The sequence below is a fragment of the Leuresthes tenuis genome, unplaced genomic scaffold (genome assembly GCF_036924035.1).
Source record: "Leuresthes tenuis unplaced genomic scaffold, fLeuTen1.0.hap1 SCAF_18, whole genome shotgun sequence".
Classification (NCBI taxonomy): Eukaryota; Metazoa; Chordata; class Actinopteri; order Atheriniformes; family Atherinopsidae; genus Leuresthes; species Leuresthes tenuis.
The window spans coordinates 6,512,992-6,534,100 of record NW_027325372.1 but is presented as its reverse complement, the minus strand read 5'-3'; the positions used below and the strand labels follow the sequence as shown (position 1 = coordinate 6,534,100).

At 40.0% G+C, this 21,109-nt stretch overlaps 1 protein-coding gene across 3 annotated transcripts; it reads left to right on the top strand.

The window, feature by feature from the left end:
* Window positions 1–386: 386 nt before the first annotated feature.
* LOC140275456 (ATPase family AAA domain-containing protein 2-like) lies at window positions 387–20,503 on the top strand. 3 transcript variants are annotated; one of them, XM_072370925.1, is made up of 29 exons: window positions 389–494; window positions 575–759; window positions 3,149–3,237; window positions 3,875–3,903; window positions 4,157–4,250; window positions 5,157–5,229; window positions 7,107–7,179; window positions 7,260–7,382; window positions 7,725–7,791; window positions 8,572–8,646; window positions 9,442–9,532; window positions 9,703–9,818; window positions 10,108–10,282; window positions 10,856–10,944; window positions 11,454–11,613; window positions 11,883–11,973; window positions 12,056–12,370; window positions 12,457–12,574; window positions 12,742–12,928; window positions 13,929–14,114; window positions 14,289–14,424; window positions 14,540–14,736; window positions 15,132–15,291; window positions 15,777–15,899; window positions 16,061–16,141; window positions 16,914–17,357; window positions 18,033–18,160; window positions 19,798–19,926; window positions 20,235–20,503. In XM_072370925.1, the coding sequence occupies exons 2-29, from the start codon at window positions 595–597 to the stop codon at window positions 20,265–20,267; spliced, it is 3,747 nt and encodes a 1,248-aa protein (XP_072227026.1). In that variant the 5' UTR covers window positions 389–494; window positions 575–594; the 3' UTR covers window positions 20,268–20,503. The 3 variants fall into 3 exon arrangements, with proteins under 3 accessions (XP_072227027.1, XP_072227026.1, XP_072227028.1); XM_072370926.1 differs by having other exon boundaries at window positions 387–759; window positions 7,107–7,170; XM_072370927.1 differs by lacking the exons at window positions 389–494; window positions 575–759 and adding an exon at window positions 2,488–2,492.
* The last annotated feature ends 606 nt before the right edge of the window (window positions 20,504–21,109 follow it).

Here is a 21,109-nt window from a genome sequence, read left to right as displayed (position 1 = left end):
TTGTATTTAATTTGCACGTGACAGGTAAGAAAGGAAAAAGATCAGTTAAAACACTACAGGAGAAGCTAGAAGTTGATTATGGCTTACAAAAATGTATTCTCTTTAAAAACAATCACCTTTAATGACTGTTTAGAAAAAGACTGCAACAATATATTTTTCCTTTAGTATGGATTAAGTATTACTCTAATCCATTGCTTTGATCAAGAACACGTTAGTTGTATGGGAACAAAAATAATATAATAACATAAAGAAATATTAGGGGGCATTGTTGGGCCTTTATTGCTTATGTTGTTACCAGGATCATCATTTAAACTTAAACACGCCGTGACGTCACTAGTCGGCGGCAGAACTCCGCGTTTCGAATCGACACAGTATTTCCACTGCGCTCCGTCAGCTTATCAAACTGTTTGGGTGTGTTTGAGTTTTAGCTCTCTCTCTCGGCACACAGAGCAGACGGCAGTTCATCTCAGCAAAACAACCTTAAGCACTTTGAGGTGATTATGATGGCCTTTGCTCCAATTCGCTTTCGGTGTTAAATAACATGTAAGCTAACATTAACCATATCCCATGTTAGCTTGACAGTTTGTTGTTACCATGGTGACGGCACGCGGCAGAGGCATAGGGAATGCGGATCAGAGCAGCGGGCGATCACAGCGGAAGCATAGACCGGTCAAGAGCCCCAAGACCCCGCCGCGAACACCCTCAAAGGGCCGGAGGAAGAGTCCAGTGACCCGGTTAAAGGAGCGTGGACTGTCCAATGTGAGTCTGTCTGCGTTTGGAATATCGTTGGCCTCCATGAGCAGACTTCGCTGCATCATTTGCTGCATCATTTGAGTTTTAATTCGAGACATTATGTTTGACCCAAGTTGTAGCCAACGAGCAGACGCATATCAAGTCAATTAGAGTCAAATGTGGAGAGGAAATGTATATCTTCCTGAAACTTATTAGAATAATATATTTAATTAGATTATTAAAGCTAAATTAAAATAAAGTCCTATAAACAGCCCCTATTTTCATCCAGGCATTTCCAGTACCCTAGTTATCCGGCCAAGGGTACCCACTATCTAATGCATTGATAAATATTAAGTCATAGTATTTCAACTTTTGTCATCAGAAGTGGAAGGTAAGTAATCACAAATATTCAGACTCATGTACTGTTGATATTTTGATGTCAATGCTGCTTTCACTTCACTGCAAGTTAAAGTTAATAGCCACACAGATAGTTTTTTTGTTAGCCATGCACACAACATGACCGGTTAATAGAGTTTCATGCAGTGCTAAATTTCAAACTACCTAAAGGTATGTAAAGTAGGAAACAGTTATTTCAACAGTAGCTTTGAGATGATTTCAAAATATAGCATATGAAAGATATTAAGATTAAGACCTTTATTTGTAGCAAATAAACACCAGTAACATTGACCTAAAGTTGTTTATAGTTGTTTAGGTTGTTGCTTAACTTTTCAAAACTGTGTAAACTATACCCTTTTGAGTTCTGAGGTTTTATAAAACATAGTTAGAAATCATTAGATATATACAATCTCAGATGAACAAAACTTATCTTAATGCACTGTGTCATTATTCATTTAACAAAAACTAATACGAAGTGAAGAAGCAGTGTGTGAAAAACTAAAGACTGCTGGTTCTTCCTGGGCTAAGTATCAGCCAGGTGTTGCTAATCAAATGCACGCAATTGATTGATCATCAGTGAGTGTGAGCAGCAAAGGCAGAAGTTTTGTTTGTTTGCTGGTCTGGAGCATTCAGGAGTGTGTTAACACAAGGCCAAGGACGAGAAACATCAGCAATGATCTTAAAGAAGCAATTGTTGCTAGATATCAATCTTGGAAGGGATATAAGGCCATTTCCAAACTATTTGGAGTCCATTATTCCAGAAAAAGTGGAATCACTCAAGACATTTCCCAATCTTTCCAGGAGTGGATGAGAGTTCATCCCAAGGTCAGAGCATGCAATGCTCAGAGAAACTGCCAAAACCCAAGAGCTATGTGTTCAATGTTGGACTTCATGACAGTAAAATTAGAAAAAAAGACTGAACAGGTATGGCTTGTTTTGAGAGGTTTGAAGAGAAAGCCACTTCTCAAAAAAACATGGCAGCACAGCTTGGGTTTTCAAAGCTGCATCTGAACAAACCACAAGACTTCTGGAACAATATCCTTTGGACAGATGAGACAAAAGTATATAATACTTTAAGACGAATGAATGAATGAGCGCGTACTATTGCTCTGTTAGTTCATAGCTGCAACGTTATTATTGGCGGCTATCGGGGAGCTTATAGAGGGCTTTCTACGCACTCGTCTACTGGGATGACGTCATTGACGCCCGCCGCAGCAGCACTGCTCATTCACTCCGGTAAGGACGTCCATCGTACTCAAAGTTGTCGTCCACGTCGTCAAAATCTGATAAATATCCTGCCATGTTGCACAAAACTATCAGTAGCAAACTACGTGTGAAGTTAGCCGACTGTCACAGAGCACGGAGTAAATCTAAATATCTTTTTAATATATAGTTCCTAACTTCTGCCTCAACTGTATATTAGAAATGAATTTGAAACTGAAATTGCTAATAGCTGTTGTGGAAACATGTCTTAGTAGGCAAAGTAATATATTTATCTTGTAACAGCAGTACTCAAACTGTTGTTAGTTTTTATGCATTTATCAGTGTCGGCAGGGTCGCTGTCGTGGGAGCAAACGGAATATATCTAGTTAGGACATAAAAATGGAAAAAAGAATAATGCTTTTAAGATGTTCTACATTAAGAAACATTTTTAACTTAGCCTAATATCTTCTCTAGTGCTTGGAGAAGGGGTTTTAATTTGTCCTGGTAAATATAAAGGATTTTTTGTTGTGCTTTTATGTAATAATAGATGAAAAAGGTGTGTTTTTATGTAACTATCCTTCTATTTTGGCCTGGACTGAATCTAATTACTCTTCTTGATTTGATAAAATTCCAAGAGACTGCCTCTAAAGAAAAAGGTATTTCAAGATATGAAATACAGATTTGACAAATAATTATTAGTTAAAAGATTTAAAAACCTTTTGCGTTTCACAGTTAAGTCACAGTCCAGTTGTGATTAATGATTCATGAATAGACAGCACTTTACTGCTTGAAGACTAACATTTAAATTACTCTTCAGGGATTTCCTACTGAGGATGAAGAACGGGATCACACTGATTCAGAAACACATGAAGTACGGCATGTGAAACCAGCAAGAACCGTCATCAGGTCAGAAATAACAAAAATTCTCTTAGTTTAGTGGGGTGACATAATCGGTTTGAAAATCTTCAGTGTTGTGCATTTCTTTTAGACATTTTAATGTATCGTTTCATTCAAGAAACTACCCTCCTGGTGACAAATGTACATCTATACAAAGCCACTAAAAGTATCAATATCACAGTGTGAAATGACTGCTTTATTTGAAAAATCTTGAACCTGCAAGTCTAGCTTTTAAGTGTATTCCTCCAGCCCTTTAAAATAAGAATAAAGCTAAATAAATGAAAACTGTCTGACAGATAAATGATCCCACATTATCCTGTTAATACAGATATGTCAGTATCAACAATATTTCAGTGGTTAATTCAGGTGCCGTGGGCCATGATAGGATCAATGGAAGCATGCGAGACGAATAGCACACATGTCCTCGATGTAGCACAACGAATTGCATGCAATAATTTACATCTAAAAACTAACAAAATCAGAAAAATGTAGCACAGAGGTGATATTTTAGGGAAGTGCACAGAGAAGTATAGATGGTTTGAAACACCTGGACATAACTGTTGTGCTTGAGTGAGTAATGTGACAGAAATCATTCTGCAGCAGCTACTTTCACGTTTCTCATGAAGAGGTTTGTTTCGTGTGACAGGAGATCCCCGAGGCTGCTGAACCCTTCAGGTAAGGATGGCGACATTTATAGTCGGCGAGTTCTGAGTTACAAAGTTTTGGAAACTTTGGGGTCCTGAGCCTCCTCTTTTTTTGTTATAGTGTGTTAAAGTCTGGACTGCAAGCTGTCTACTTTCACAATCAGTCTCATTTACTTTATAGCAATGATGTTATCTGCAGAATCTTTCCAAAATAAGCAAGATCATCCTGAAGACAGACTTATCAAACTGTTATAATAAACATTCAAATGTTTAACATGTAACAGGTGGCAGGACAAGTGAGCCGAGGAGAAGCACCAGACCGACCAAACAGACCAGCAGTTATCAGGCCTCCAAGAAAATTGATGGCATCGACACCAAGTAAGATCGGTGGTATAGAAAAACACAGTTAATGTGATGTTGCTAGAGCTGAAACTGTCAGCCAGTTTGGACTTGATGGGTTTTTGCAGAGTTCGGCACCATCATAATGCTGATGGTTTACAAAAAACAGATTCTATGCAGAAAATGTTGGTGGTTTTGAACACTTTTACTTTCTTCATACTTCAGCCACAAAAGTCCTCATTGCATCGTGTTTTTTAAAACACTTTTGAGCTGTGCTCTTCATAAGAAATCCTAAGAAGCCTTTTTTTCACAATTTTCAGACGTTCATCAATTATCAATTAGTATTTGAAAAAATGAACTGGAGATTAATTTGTCACAACCTGCTGTTGCAGTCACTTTATCCTGCCGCTAAACAACACAGGCTTTGACAGAAACGAGATCACAACGACTCTTTTGAGTTGTTTTGGAAGATCTGTTTAAAGGTGTTTTACTTAATCTATAAATGAAAGAGCATCCGCAGGTCTTATCAATCTTTAAATATATCAAAACCTATTGTATTTTTCTGCTAAAGATCAAGGTGTTATACTATCCTACTTCTAATATCAAATTGAATAGATAGAAAATCTGAAGCGTTACTGTTCCAGAAACTTCAAATGTGTTGTTATTATTATCATTATTATTATTGAATTTAGTTAATCCATCAGTTTTCATTTATCTAGATCCAGGTTGTGTTTAAAATTGGCACTGAAAAGTATTATGAAATAAAACTGTGTGATATGAAAGTTTGACAGTTTGATAGAAGAAATGTGACATCTGCAGTGAGGCTATGTCTCCGATAGTGCTTAACCTTAGTAATCTCTTCAGTTTTTCCTTATTTCGGGAAATAGAGATTTGTGTGAATGTGACAGTATGGTACATGATTTAATTCCACTGTTTTCTGTGAAGTATGACAGGGTCTGTTGTAAAGAGGGTGGACAACATGAAGACCAAGAGGCTGCTCAGTAACAATAAAGAAGGAGTAAGTAACGCAGTTTTGGTGATCTGCATGTTTTCTTAGTCTCTATTTACATGTTTAGCTCTAATCTGAAAGTCTCTCTTAGTTTTTTTTATTTGGTCAGAAGAAATTTGAAAGAAAGATCATCCTTATTTCTGCAAGGCATGTCATACCACATCCTGCCAGCTGCTGCTGGCCTACTTGAAAACCTTGAAAAAAGAAGGAAATGATCTGACAAAATCTGTCCCAAACTGCTAAGCAACTGACATCCTCTATGAAGCAAGAGTGGAATATTTTATTCCAAAACGTTTTCATTTTTCAAATACCTTCAGAGTTTTGTGATGTAACAGTGTAAGAAGAGGTGATGCAACACAGTGCTGAATATATCTCCAAGTATGACCCTGACCCAGTGTTATTTTATGTTAACAAGGATCAAATCAGTATGAGCATATGTTGAAAAAAAAATAACCATGCAACAATTGTTGGTTTCATTAAATACATGCTTTCTGCCACACACATCAAGCTACACTTATTGTATTCTATTTTATTTAATGTATTTGTGTATTTAAGCTTCCTCTGGGAGCAGCAGTTTTAGGCAGAACTGTTGAAGCCGCTGATGTTTTAACTGTATGTTCAGACTTTGTGTTTACGTTCTGGGGCAGCCTCAAAACCACAGACCAAACTGTGCTCAAACACGCAGTCAGGGTGGGCACTGCCTCTCTTATCAGCTCACTGCGAGGGTGGTGCACCCAGATGCACCTTGCCTCCCGTGTGCTCGCAGCTCATGATGGGGGGCCGAACCCTCTATCAGCTGCTACCACATTGGGGGGCAGCTGAAAGCACGAGGAGCACCAGCCCATGTTTTTGTCGTCATGTGTTTATGTCACTTGAAGTTTAAGAGTTTAAGATGTTGGTCTGCAGTTGTTTTCCTCTTGACAAAATGTGAATTTATTTCAGTCAGTCAGTCTGGTTTAATTGATGGAAAGTTAGAGGGAAGTTAGAGGTAAATGTTAGAGGTAAATGTAGGTTGATTGTTGTAATCAAAGGTCCCATCTTGATATTTGACAAAGCCATGGCTGTGGAATGTAAATATAGCAGTTTTATGTCCTGAGAACACACGTGAGTGAGATGAGGGTTTTCAGTTGCTGTACTGGACTCATCTGTAGGGCTGCAATGCATTTTTACCTTAAAGGATAAAATGCTTTTCTTGATTTGTCACTGAGATGTCAAAATGGATAAATCAGATCAATAGTTGTCTCTGAAAAGCAAATCATGACATTGTTAACAGAAAAAAAACGTTTTAGCTTAAAAACGAGTAATGGGTAGAAAGGATTATTTTTCTTTTGAATGGCCAATTATTTATTTAGCTAATTCTGACAGGTAAAACCAGCACATCTGCTGCTTTATTCACATTTTCTAATGCAAATCACACAAATGGCGCTACAGTGAGTCATACAGGACGTACCTCACACATACACAACAATAACCACGTTGTTTTCTCTTTAACTGTTAAGCAGCATTTCATGTTTATGTAGCCATACCAAAATTTTGCCTTGTGGCATTTTGAAAATGGACCTGTTAGCACTCTGTTCCCTTGAGCGGAAGGGATACCAAAGCATCCGGCATGCAGTTTTCAATTTTGGTGTGTGCTGCCATTCAAGGGGTTAAGAACGGCACCCATAAACTTACCTTTATATTTGTAGTTACTTTAAAATCACTTTTAAATTGTGAAGTATAATTTTACATCCTTTATTCAGAAAAAAAAAAATCAGTAAAACCTCAAAAATTGTCACATTTGGGCTTGAAATCTGAAAATAAATGAGTGATCATAAGATAATGATAAGATAAATGTATTGGATTTAGTTGTGTAAAATCACATGTTTGTTACTCTTTTTTTCCAGAAGATCTACTCTAAAGCCCAGAAGAGGAGAACGCCAGTACCACCAGAGCTCAGTGACAGTGAGGGTGACAACGGTTTGTGAGAAGGATGTAGCAGAGTAGAAGAATAAAAGGAAGGAACGTGTGCTTATTTTCTTCTTCTCTGGTATTTTCAGGTGCAGTTGACGAGGACAGTGGGCATGGAGCGACTGCAGATGAAGACAGTAACTGCAGTGTCAACCAGAACTTTGATGCCAAACTGAGCCGAGCGTCGTCACTCTATCAGGGGCCCAGCAGTGGTTGGTACCCCACAAAGGGCTGATATTAGAGGACTGCGTTTCAATATCAACACAACGAATGCTAAATCTAAATCTGTACATGTTAACCACAGTTCCTTTAGGGTTATTATGAGACTAATTCAAAGTGATGCGTGATATGTTTCCCACATTTGATCTGCTGATGTGTCTCTGCTTAGCAGAATAACATGGTATATGAGTGTCATTGCAGCACCCTTAGAGTATTCTTATGATATGAGAAGGAATGATAATCCAAGGCTGGAAAGGATTTGAGATTTATTTAACGTGTCAGAGATGCAGGGAATAGAAAATTTCCAGCTTTGATGGTTTTGTTTTCCCTGATAGAGTTTCTGAAAGGAACCTTCCGGATCAGTGCCTCAGGAGCAAACACGCCTCGCAGAAGAGCCTTCAGGTCAGATTGTGGACACAACTTAAATGATGCATTGTCATCTGTGCTGTGGAGCCAGTGTTGGATGTTAGAACCGGTTACAACTTTAGAACAATCTAGTAATCAAGCTTAAGTTAATTCAGTAGTTCTCAAACTAGTGCTGGCGCCCCCTCTGATGGCACAACGCTGCAGCAGGGAGAGGAGCAGATGACTGCTGGAAAAATATGTGAAACTAAGCTGATGAATCTGATTTGTGTAGAGAAAATGAACAAGTGTCTGAAGCTACTCTCATGCTTGCCATTCACCACTTTTTCAGTTTGTTCCTCCATGATTGGACATGATTGATGCAAATTCTGCAGTACTGGGATAATTAACTTCACTGGCTTCTTAAGGGGGCATAGAAGAAAAGGGTTTTAGAGCCACTGTAGTAGCCTCATACACATTAGACTATTTTACAAAAATAAACCCCCAAAATTGAGGAAACCTGTTGGAAGATGACTGCGTCATTTTTTTTAAACCCCCATCTGATACTGTTTTGTCAATTTTGTAAGGAATTTTCCTTAACATTTCATTATATTTGATCAGTTATTCTCAGAGGTGTTATATCTTATTCTGCAATTTTAATTTAGATTGAATTCAAAGCAAATAAAAAAATAACTTGACTACTAAATCGATGGAGACAAAATCGTGATTCTCCATCATTTGATGTTGATCATTATTAACCGTTTCCACCAGTTTGCACTCACGCAGATACACAACCTTTTCCTCTTCCTGTGTCACTCATATTTTTATTTGCTCCACCAGATCCACTCAGACTGCGTGGTCCAATCAGTCTGATGAAGACGACTCTGATGATGAAGAGGAAAAGGCCTCTAGCAGGTCAGTAGGCCGTTCATCTTTTCACTGAGGACCGTGACATGAATTTTGTCAGCTCTGCTCTTGAGTAGACTGAAGAACAACTTCCTGATGTGTCACTGGCCTGTGCTTCAGGTTTTCAAACGGTAAAATATCACGAATAAAAAGAGGATTTCTAATAATCTGTAAAAGATTATGAACTACAGAGGTACAGTTTAGGTTTTTTTTGGGCCGGCCGTAAGTGTTACCAAGTGGATACTTATCAGGATTAAATGAAAGCTTCTACATTATGAAGTTACTAATAAGTGCTTACCCTGTCAGAAAGGCTGGAAACGGCTAGCTTTACTCCATTCAGAGCTAACGAAATCCACCAAATAGCAGACTGTAGTTTAATTGGGGCTTATATGGATAGTTTCTTGGCCTGAAGCTGTTACAGAGAGCAGAGCATTGAAAAACCAGTACTCCTAGCAAGAAATAGTTTGGTGCATGTCTCAAGCTTTCATTTTAGAGTTTTCAGACAGAGCAACTCCTCTGTCCTGCCAGGATGCTGTGGAGAGGATGTTTATTGTTCTCCAAAAACAGAATCCTTCTGCCTACTACAGAACTGACCTTTTTTCCAATTAGTAAAGGCGCCTACAGTTTTCGTCTGTAGTGCAATTCCCCTAGCAGACAGATGACATGGTTTCTGCGTTTTTCAGTTAGACCTGGCTTTTTTAAATGCATATGTTCACATAAATGAATATACTTTGTGTTTTGATTAGATGTGTTTGTGTTACTCCTCATGTCACTGATGATCTGCCGTTTTTTAACCGTTTATAGCTCTCACCCACTCAGTCTGCGCACTCGCAGAGACAAGATGGCCGCAGGAGCAGGTCTAGCTGACATTGATCCCATGGCCATTGATCAGTCGGTGAGTTCAAACTGATCATGAAATTCAACTTTTAAAACTGCCAGTGAGCAGCCTGCCTACCTGCCAGTTCATGGTGGTTCCATCATCAGTAACGGCATAGCCCATCCCAAAATGTCCTATCAACTCTTGCATCCTTGCTACTTGTTTCTTTTCGACTTGTCCCTTTACAGGTGGGTTTCGACAGTATCGGAGGTTTGTCGGGTCACATTTCAGCCCTAAAGGAGATGGTTGTCTTCCCACTTCTCTATCCAGAGGTCTTTGATAACTTCAAGATTCAGCCTCCCAGGTGACAAAGACACTGGATTCACATGTTTAGAGCGGTCTTTAGATGAAGAAAACACTGGAAAAAATGTCTTCAGTTTGCAAATCTGCCCGAGGCTGTGAAAAAATCAAACATTTCTGCATTCTCCTTATAACCAGATGATGTTTGCAGTTGGTGAATAGAGCTGAAATAGAGAAACAACATTTTTTTTGCATAACATGCTGAGCAAAGACAGACCGAAGGCATCAGGGTGGCTTTAATTTCAAATTCATGAAAAAGTTACACCCATATTCATCTGTCTGTGTCTCTCCAGAGGCTGTCTGTTTTATGGCCCTCCTGGGACTGGGAAAACACTGGTTGCTCGGGCGTTGGCCAATGAGTGTAGCCATGACAACAGGAAAGTATCTTTCTACATGAGGAAAGGAGCCGACTGCCTCAGCAAATGGGTGGGAGAGTCAGAGAGACAGCTGCGGCTGATTTTTGAGCAGGTAACTCTAAACTTGTTTTGCCACTGTGCTGCCCCCTACTGACCAGATCAGGACCAAGGGTTTATCAAATTTGAGTTTATACCATTAAGCACCTCGGCTCTTTGAACACTTTTCACCACTTTCTGAGGGTAGCACCCCTCAGGCAGCTCAAATCAAAAAGTCACCATGGCTAAAAGTGATGCAAAATTTTATTATGCTGCAATTATTTTCCATCACATTTAGCATAGCTACTTTTGAGTGTTTTCAAACATCACCAGCTTAATTCTGACAAGACAGTCATTTATGATAAACTGATGTTTAATAGGAAAATGAAAAAAATATTTCAGTTTTTGGTGAAGGGTGTCCGGCGGTCCTGAAAAGCGCAAAAGAATTTGAGCATTAATTTTCCTTTTAGATATCATCCATCCAGCCAGCTAGCCATCCATTCTCTATACCCGCTTAATCCAGTTCAGGGTTGCAGGGGCGCTGTAGCTTAGATGGTTTAAGCACCATTAAAACTACCTTAGAAGAAAAAGAGAAAGTCAGACATATAAAGATATTGATAACCGTTTTTCCCATTCATCTGTTCATCAGGCATATCTGAAGCGTCCGTCCATCATCTTCTTTGATGAGATTGATGGCTTGGCTCCTGTTCGGTCCAGCAGGCAGGATCAGATACACAGGTCTTTTTACAGAATATTTTACTTTTTATCAGCATTCCTCTCACAATACATTAAGATACTTTTGGCATGAGCCAATTGACTCTGATTCCAGAGCAAAACTGTGTCTGTGAAGAATTTTCGTTGGTCTATCTTGGTGCTAAAACTAAGGCAACTGGACTTGTTTGAAAGTCTTGAAGACAATTCAGTTCTCATCAGATGGGCTTCTTCAGTGTGGGTTGAAATGGAGTCTCTGGTTGCTAGTACCTGAGAGCAGGTGAGGTCACATGTCTGTGACCGACCTGACAATCACGGGAGTCATTAGGTTAATTTTATTTAAGGTGTGAATGGATGTTCGGTTGTCCAGGAAGGAATTTTAAGACTGCATTGGAAGAAACTGATAGGTGTTGTAAGAGACTGCCTCCTCTGTTTAGTGATTGGTACAGTTTGGCATAGATGACTTATTTACTCCAAATTCCATCAGTAGCTTTTTAACTACAAAGACTCACTGACATGCTTTTAAATATTTACAGCTCCATTGTGTCGACGCTCCTGGCTCTAATGGACGGGCTGGACAATCGAGGGGAAGTCGTGGTGATTGGAGCCACGAACAGGTTGGACTCCATCGATCCAGCACTGCGGCGTCCTGGACGCTTCGACAGGGAGTTCCTCTTTGGCCTGCCTGATAGAGAGGTGACATTTATTCTTATTTCACTTGCCGTTATTTTACACTGTAATCTTTTTTCCCCATCATTTTAAGAATGTTGTTTTTTCTTATGGTTTGACTTTAAAAGATTGTGTTTGCTACCACTCATTAGTTTTTTTCTTAGGTTTGTTGAGATTAATCTTGGTCTAATCAACAATGCATATTAACCTCTCCTTTTACTTTTTTATTCTGTGTATGTTGATTTGTGAATAAATTTAAACAGAATCATCCATTTGTGTGACTCTTTGTGTTTTAGTCTCGTAGAGAGATCCTGAAAATCCACACCCGTCAGTGGAAACCTCCTCCATCTGAAGATTTTCTGGACGAACTGGCTGAGAAATGTGTTGGTAAGAGAGACTGCAATGGTAGTATTTAGTTTTCATTGGATTTTTCTGCTTAATTAATCTCCTAAATATCCCCACCTTTCAGGTTACTGTGGTGCAGACATCAGGGCAGTGTGCACCGAGGCGGCGTTGTGTGCTCTGCGTCGTCGCTACCCACAGATATACGGCACCTCTCAGAAACTCCTGTTGGATGTTTCCTCCATCTCCGTCAGCAGCTGTGACTTTGTGGCAGCCATGAGGAAGATGTCACCCGCCTCACACCGCTCTGCTGCCTCCCCCGCCAAACCCCTGTCACCTGTGGTTCACCCGCTGCTGGGCGCCGCCTTGCAGCACATCCTGGAGGTCCTGCAGAGGCTGTTTCCACATGCTGAGCAGGGGATGAAGAGGAAGAGAGAGCCAAGTAAGTCAACGCTCAGGGCTGGAGGCTCTACTGCCGGGTTAACAAATTACATGTTGTTCACAAATATTATCTTTTCTACATGTCAGATCTGACCTCTGGTGTCCTTGATGATGGTCTCCAGTGCGGAGGAGATGAGGGCTCCACGACCTCCAGCATCTCAGCACCCTCCATCTCTCAGAGAAGAAACTTCCTGCACTTTGCTAGGCGAGTATCCTTAACATTAGTTGAAGACCAGACCACCTGGTAACATATAAAAACAATAAGCAGCTCAACTCAGAAATCTGTATGTACTTTGAAGTGTGCTGGCCAAAGACTTGATACTTTAAATAACCTTATAGTCACACCTCTCACCGCTGTGTTGCTTCCTGCAGGAGTGCAGTCAAAAACCCGACTTCTTACCGCCCTCGGATGCTCCTGGTAGGTCGCCCTGACTCTGGCCAGACCTCCCATCTGGCCCCGGCTGTTCTGCACGTTTTAGAACGTTTCACCGTCCACAGCCTGGATTCTGCTGTGTTGTTTGGAGTCAGCTGCACCTCTCCAGAAGAAGCCTGTGCACAGGTGATCCCTTAGATCCCAAATAGATTCTTTACTGACTTCAGTTGACTTTGTTTCATTCCACAATACTTGAGCAAAAACAGCGTTGCACTGCAGACCCCCAGCAGCCACAAAAGCCAAAGGTTTATTCTACCCTGTGTCTGTCTGCTTAGTTTAATCAGGCACACATTTGTTTGAAATTTGGATCTTTGAAGAGCAGGAACGAAGTCAGAGTGGTCCAAGTCTTGTTGAAGGACTCAAAGTCCAATGTTATTACTGTAGTAATAAAATGTATTTATAGTAGATTTTCTGTGATACTCGCTGTTGAAAACCAAGGACATAAAGGCCTAAATTCATCATTCAAGCAAGCTGATTTTATTATTGATACATCTGATGAAATAATCAACCATTACTAAAGAAAATAACTATGAAAAATGCCAGAGATCACTGAAATATCCCCATCATTTTTCCCGAAAGCCTAAGATGGTGTTTTACATTCCTCTTCTGTCTGACAGTCAAACATTTCAGAAAGTGCGAGTTAAAGAAAAAGAGGAAAATAACAAATATTTCTAATTAAAAAGCTGAAAGCAGAACATTTCTAACATTTTTTTTCCTCTTGAGGAATAATTTAACCATTCATCACTTATTTTTATGACAACTCAATTCTGTTCCATGGTTTTGTCAGGAGGCAAATCCAACTGTGCTAAGCACTCGTTTTATCATCACTTCTGCATGACCGTGGGTCGTGTTTTAAGATTCTTTCAGTCAAAAGGGAACAGAAATAACTTATGATGAAGTTTTTGTGACCTTTTTCTTTTTTCTTTATTTTTTGTTTTAATCATGTGAATTTGAGCTTAGTTTTATACATAAACTTAGAATGTAGATTAAATACACAGTTCAACATTTGGAAAGCTTGACTTCTTTTAAATCAGGTGGGGATGAATTGGAAACTGCAGCATGAACGAAATGATTTCTTTTTGTTCAGGAGTAAGGTTTAATGGAGGTTGATCTCTCTCCTGATCAGGTGTTTTGCGAGGCCAAACGGACGTCTCCCAGCATCCTCTACATCCCCCACATGCAGCAGTGGTGGGAGACGGCAGGGCCGGCACTCAAGGCTTCTTTCCTCAGCTTGCTGGGCAGCATCCCCTCTTTCTCCCCCATTCTTCTCCTCGCCACCTGCAGCATCCCCCATCAGGAACTGGACCCAGAGGTGAGGAGCAAATTTGGGCTCAGAAAGAAGACAGAATGTGTTTGGAAACCTTTTCCTCCCCACATCATCTGTTTTCCTCCATGGGTAGACAGACCGTTAAAGACCTTTGGCGTTTGACAACACCAAACTAAGAGATAAACTTTAACAAAGTGCTTCTGTGTTTGTCTTGTTTAGATTCAATGTCTTTTTCGGGAGGAGTACGGGGAGGTTTACACCATCAGTGTTCCCACCTGGCAGGAGAGAACCAGCTTCTTCCAGGATCTAATTCTGAACCAGGCGGCTGAGGCTCCACCCTCCACGAACAAAGCACGTATGTGACAGTGTTCAAATATGCTTTTATTATGCTAAAAAAATGATTAAATGGACCAGTTTGAAGCATTTAAATTGTCTTTTTTTTCTTTTTTTACACCTTACTCCTCCCTCAGGGACTCAGGCCATGGAGATTCTTCCTCTGGCCCCACTGCCTCCCCCTCGTCAGCTGTCAGAGCAGGAGCTCCTTCGTCTGGAGGAGCAGGAGGAGGATGTACTCAGAGAGCTTCGCCTCTTTCTCCGCAATGTCACAGAGCGTCTAATGCTGGACCGCCGCTTCAAGGCCTTCACCAAACCAGTCGACATAGAGGAGGTTAGTAGATCTTATTCATTCATCTGAAACCACCAAAGAGAGCATTTCTGTGAGAATAAAAATGATTCAAGCCAACATGTATACAAGTGTTTTCACTGAATAATCTCTAAAATACCTGCTCAGCAGCAAACAGCAGACGCAGACAGGCTGGTGAACATGCTGTAATGGAGCATTTATCAACTTCAGAGCCAGATATTTCTCACAGGAGTTGAAAGACATTAGAATAAAACTAAAATAAAGTGAATAGATTAAACAGGACAATGTTTTTCCCCTTGATTGTTTCTGTGAGTAAAACCTCAATTAATGCAGGTTTAAGAATATTTTTTTGGGAAGTGTCTCAAAGATTTGAAGCCGTCTTCAGAAATCCATCATCTCCTGTCCTGCATCTCCTTCAGGTCCCAGACTACCTCATGGTGATCAAGAGGCCCATGGATCTGTCCACAGTGCTGACCAACATTGACGAGCACAAGTATGTCACAGTGAGGGAGTTCATTTCAGACGCAGATCTCATCTGGCAGAATGCTCTTGAGTACAACCCGGACAGCGACCCAATGGGTAAGACAATCGTGAACATCCTAAAGAGCCAGAGGGATTAACAGCACATGCACACCTAATTAACAGCCCTGTGTAGAACAGCCTGCCATTTCCTGTGAGTTTTAAAGACTTTAGTTAATTTTCCATCTGGCTACGGTTTTTGACAGTTTACAGTTTCAGTGATGAAGATAAATAATAAAACGGCCATGATCAGAAAACTTTCTCAGCTTCGAAGCAGCAGACAATCATATTTTATTCTTTTAAATTCCTCTTATCGAGCAAATTCACTTTTGCATAGTGGAGAAGATATTTGAAATTCTAAACTACAGGTAGGTGAGTGACTGATTTTCAACATTAGTCACTCGCCTACTACCATTTTTTAGTATTCAGGAGGTAGAAAGTTATCATCTGTTTCAACATGGAAGGGCCACAAGTGGTCTAGTCTGTTCAGTGTGATGCAATTAAAAATGTAACCTCAGATTTGATGTATTTTAACACTGTGTCAGACCGGCACATTCGTCACCGTGCGTGCGCCCTGAAAGACACCATTCGAGCCATCATCAAAGACGAGCTGGATGAAGACTTTGAGAGAGTCTGTGAGGAGATCAGAGAGTCTCATATCAGCAGAGGTGAAACCTGCCTCTCCTTAAATTACTCTTCTTACCCTCCTGTTTGTCATTTTGGTGTGGGAGTGTAGCAGCGGTTCAGCACCCAACACAGGGTGTTTATCAGAAAATCACTGTCAAGGAAAAAACTAACCACAAACTGCAACATTCATTTTTGATGGCAGCGTTATCAAGTGGGACCAGCCGACAAGAGGCCAATGGTGTCTGTAGATCAGCGTTGTCCAGAAACAGTCCTGGATCTCAACGTGAGTTAACAGAAACGGCATGTTGTCTGTTCAGTTATTTTCCTACCAAGGAATTCATCTGAAGTTAGTGTTTTCCTTTTTGTTGTTAATTATTTCAGTTTTACCATTTGTTTCACAGATTTTTTTAGAAAAAGTATGAAATGTTATAGAAGTGATGAATCTGCCAGAGCTGTAACTTTACGAACGTCACTTGTTTAACAGTTAAAGCAAAACACAAAATGCACAGTTTATTGTCATTAAGGACAGAGCTTTATAACTCTAATTATTACAAAAGAAATTCAGTCTTTGATAACATTGCATTTTTAACCCACTAGAATTTTAAATGAATGAAAATGATAATATATTCAACATCATAGTATAAAAGAAAATGTTAGAGATTACTTTAGGCTTCCTCTAAATTACAGGGTTATGGTATTTTCTACTTTTAGAATATATTTCCCTAGGCCTGATTACATTGGTAAATGTATAGTTTTTGAACAGATGATGAAGAGTTTCGTTTGACTGCTATCGCAAAACGAAAAGATCAAGCTGCAAGGACAGGAAGCAATGAGTCTTTAAACACAGAAGAGGGAACGGCAGCTCTGTCATCTGTGCTGACAGAGAGGAGAAAAGTTAACAAGAGGCAGATGAAATGGAAAAGTCATGAGCAGACGAGAAAATCAAGTGGAAAGAAATGGAGGTTCAAAGGCACTCAGTCCTCCGTTTCACTCTGTATGACGAAAGCTTCCTCTTCTCTTTCTACCTTCAACCCCAACATCCTTTCTCTTTCCAGCATGTAAGAAAAAGCGTTACAAAAAGTCTCGAAAATCCAAGTGGAGCACCGGTGTCATTCCGAAACCTAAGAAAAAGAAGCCACCTGTCCAAACCTCGACTTCCTGCTCCTCCATGTCGAGTAAAGCCAATTCTGATTCAAGCACAGATGAAAACGGAGCTGTTGAAACCATAGTGACCAATGGTTTTGCTGGTCCAAGCTCATCCAGCTGGTCAGAGAGCAGCGATGGGGAGGAGACCCATCTCACAGCTACCATAAACAGGTACCGCTGCAGCCTAAATGCTGTCACTGGAACCAGAAATTTCCTCTTGAACGGGCACCACCGGAACAAGCTGCTTACTGGCAGGGTCCCCAAACGGAGGCTGAACCTCAGGCAGCAAACCCGAACTTCAAAATCTGCTCCAGCCCGACTGAAGATGAAGGGAACTCGTTTGAACAAATTAGGTCTGTATGTCTAACAAAGATTTGGAGCGGGAGCTGGACTTAGGCAGTGAGAGAACCTTGCCCTACTAACTGGTCTTCGCCTGACTGCAGCTGAGCTTCAAAGCAGAGGAATAGTGTGTTAAAGAGGTTGTGAAATTAGAGCGCTGCTGCTGCTGCTGCTGCTGCTGCTGCTGCTGCTGAACAAGCTTTAACAGTGCAATGCTTCGCACTCAGAGACAGAACTTTGGGCATCAAGCCAAGCTGACACAAAACTGAGTCGAGAACACAAGCTTTCAGATATCTCATCACAGAAATGTACCCTTCAGATACTTAAAGAAGAGTGTCTTTTGGTTCTGAGGGAAAATGTTTACATGGGAGGATGTTTAGGTAGCACTGTTTCTTTTTGTTTGTTTTTTAAGTTTTAATGAATTAACTGAAATGGATTAATCATTTTTAACTGGTTACACATTCATTCTTTTCATATGACACACGCATACGTTTTCCTGAATTCTAAGGAATTATTATTTTTTTATTATTTTGTTAAAAGTTACTCACCTCTGATTTGATATGGTAGTGTATGACTTTTGTCCCTGCTAGCTTATTGTGTGAACGTTAAAGAGGCCCTGATAAACCGACTCTCCCATGTTTAAGTACTAAACAGAGGATTAAAAAACTTCTCCGTGTCTTCGTGTTCAGAGGGGTCCGGAAAGCAAGAAACAAGAGCCAAAAAGGCCAATTTGGAGCAAATGCAGCTGTTCAGCACGGACAGATCTGTGGAGGTCCTTAGTGGTGGAAAGCTGGTTGTGGATCATAACAAACTGAAGGTGAGTCACAGAGGTTCTGTTTAGAGCTGTTTTGTGCATAAATAGGTGTATTTCCACAACAGCTGCTACCTTCTGTTTGTGATGTGGAGATGGTGATGAACTGTTTGTAGAGAAATAAAGAAACAGACGAAGCAGTAGTTATTTTACTTCATTTGAGCCATGTAGCAATGTTAGCTTAACATTTGTCAGCTCACACGCTGGAATGTTTTACTGGCTCTGGTAATGGAAGAGAAGTTTTTAATTCTGAACATCACACCGTGTCCTCTGATTGGCTCTGTCATATTCCAACCTTGGTCAAAGCCATCGGTGTGAACACCAGCTGCCCCTCCGTCAGGTGGGGAAAATATCTGCAGGTGTCGCATCCAAGAAAACACGTACCAGAGACATTTTTTCAAATTGGATTTCAGTATTTCATGTCTACACAATTTTAAAATAAAAATAAAATTCAGGTATCTGACCGAAACATCTGCAGGCTGCCTAATATTGAGCCTGACTACTTCAAAAAGTAATCGCAGAATAATTGAAACTAATACATTTCATATCTGCTTCACTGGCTGGAGACCTCACACCTCTCGCCTTGATTTAATCAGGAGGCCTGAGCCTTCAATCAATCACTTGATCAAACAACGAAAGAATCATGTTCTGAATAACATTCAATATTAAGATTAAGATCAGGCTTATTTGTCATGTACAGGAAATGCACAAAATTTGTCCTCCACTTTTAACCCATCCAGGTTGGCACCTGTTGAACTTGCACATGCACAGTGTCACACATTCATAGAGACAGATGCCATACACTAAAGCAGTGGGCAGCCAATCACAGCGCCTGGGGAGCATAGGGGTACGGTGCCTTGCTCAAGGGCAAGGAGGTGGACTGAGACCCCTCCAGCTGTCAGCTGAGTGTGGATCGCCAACCTTCCGGTTATTGAGCGACCCAAGGCCTCCAGCTATGAACTGCTGAACCGAGGAAACACAACAGCCTGATGAAACAGTTAATTTCTAAAATCCTAAAGGGTACAGTGGGACAAAAATAACAATAGAATAAAATATAGAACGATATCCCAGTTTGTAAAACAATGAAATTAAGATGAATTAATGAATAAAAGTCGATAAGAAATCAGACAAAGTACAATAGAAATAAATGTATATACAAGAAAGTAAAACCATTGAAAATTCATGGATAAATATACAAGGAAATGTTTGAAATTTTTAAAATAAGAGCTGTCCTCTGGTCTCAGTCAACATTCATCACGCTCATTTTTTTAAGCAGCTGTAGTGTCGAGTCTTTGACTCCATCATTAGTCTCATCAGTGAACCTTTGATGCCTGTTTTTCTTTACTGAAAATACTGAATGGAGGAAACTGATTGACTGAACTTATGTGACTGTGCATGTCTGAAGTCGACAGCTGGTCATACTGCAGCACTTACAGTGAAAAAAGCTTCCCACAGACGGGAAACAACCGAGTCACTGCAGCTCTAAATATACAGATTTACATTCCATGGATTGTGCAAATTGAATATGTTGCATGTTATTAACAAACAATGTGTTAGAAAACTTAAAGTACCAAAGAAATCAAATTGGAAATGATTAAAGAAGTGTAGATATGGTTTCCACTCGTCTTATTGGTGTTTTTCAGGATCTGCTGAGCAGAGCTGTGGCTAAAACAGAGGGCGCTGAGGTGGAGCCATTGGAGAAGCTTTATGCTCTGCTGGCTCAGTGCATCTACAGACACAGAAACACCGGCAACAAGACGGAGCTCATTAAGGTACATCCACTACACAAAGCTCGTCTTTTCTGCACTATACTTTTGAAAGAGATGTCACATTTGACAGAGGGCAGATGGCAAGTAAGACAATATGATGCTGTTGTTTGATTTAAGTCTTTATCCGACTTCTTTATTCCAACTAAATGATGCTGTAAGCTGCTCCGTTAAGTTTATAAACCAGTTTTATAAAGTTTTCTGTAACAGGTTGATTAGGAGGCTTGTAATTAGAATATCTGTGCTGCTTTGAGTAAGAGCTTTCTATCTGGTTTACATACTCTCTTTTTTCTTCTTCTCCTTGTGTTTTCTAGGAAATGAAGACAGAAGTCGACAGCTTCTCCTGAGCTATTTAAATAAAACCTCACTTTATTTAAATGTAATGTTGTTTAACGCTCTTGTTTTTACATTAAGGTACGTTCACGAAACATATCGAAACTCCAAAATACCTCAGTATTTATTCTGTCAGATGCTATTTATTATATTTATTCTTGTGTGAAGTATTTATGACCATGCAGTGTTAATTAATTAATTTAATCATGATGTAAGCTTTAATAAAAGTGTTCTGAAGGGTTAACTGAAATCACTGACTGTGTGTTTATTGTGTGTTAAATTTTAACGCACTGATTTAACCTCCCCACATTTAACTTTTTCCTTTAACACCTTGTTCAGATAATTAAGCTTCATATTATTTACTGAAGTAAAATGATTGGTGTTGTGTGATGGTTCAAGTACTTTGATGCTAATTCATTCCAGTACAGTATTCTTAATGATGAGCTTAATCATGCACTTTGTATGAATTAGATTTTTTATTTTTTTTTGCAAAGGCTGGAAGATGAAAAAAGGATTGTTATAGTTCTTTCTTTGGATTTGATTACTTCATTCATTAGTCGTTATCATAGGTTAGGTTTTTGGTTGAGTCTATAACTGGCAGGCTGTTTAGCTCCATTGGGACGCCGTCTGTTGGCCTACTTTTACACGACTCTACACGGTTTGAGCGCCGCACGCTCTTGTTGTCAGCCTGTCTCAAGGACTCACATGAACCCTCTGCCCTGACGCTGACGTAGAGGAAAAAAAACAACAAATAAATGCGACAAATTTACTGCACAACGCTCACCAACGTTTCCGCCTTACACCGCTGCATTCAAAATAAAAGCATGTAAAGTACGTGAAACCAGCTGTAGAACTC

Bases quoted from the DNA above. Each gene is read 5' to 3' on its own strand.
- LOC140275456 (XM_072370925.1), top strand. From the start codon at position 595: ATGGTGACGGCACGCGGCAGAGGCATAGGGAATGCGGATCAGAGCAGC. The intron at 7,383-7,724 runs GTTGGTACCCCA...TTTCCCTGATAG, and splicing joins CTATCAGGGGCCCAGCAGTG to AGTTTCTGAAAGGAACCTTC. The intron at 14,425-14,539 runs GTATGTGACAGT...CTCCTCCCTCAG, and splicing joins ACCCTCCACGAACAAAGCAC to GGACTCAGGCCATGGAGATT.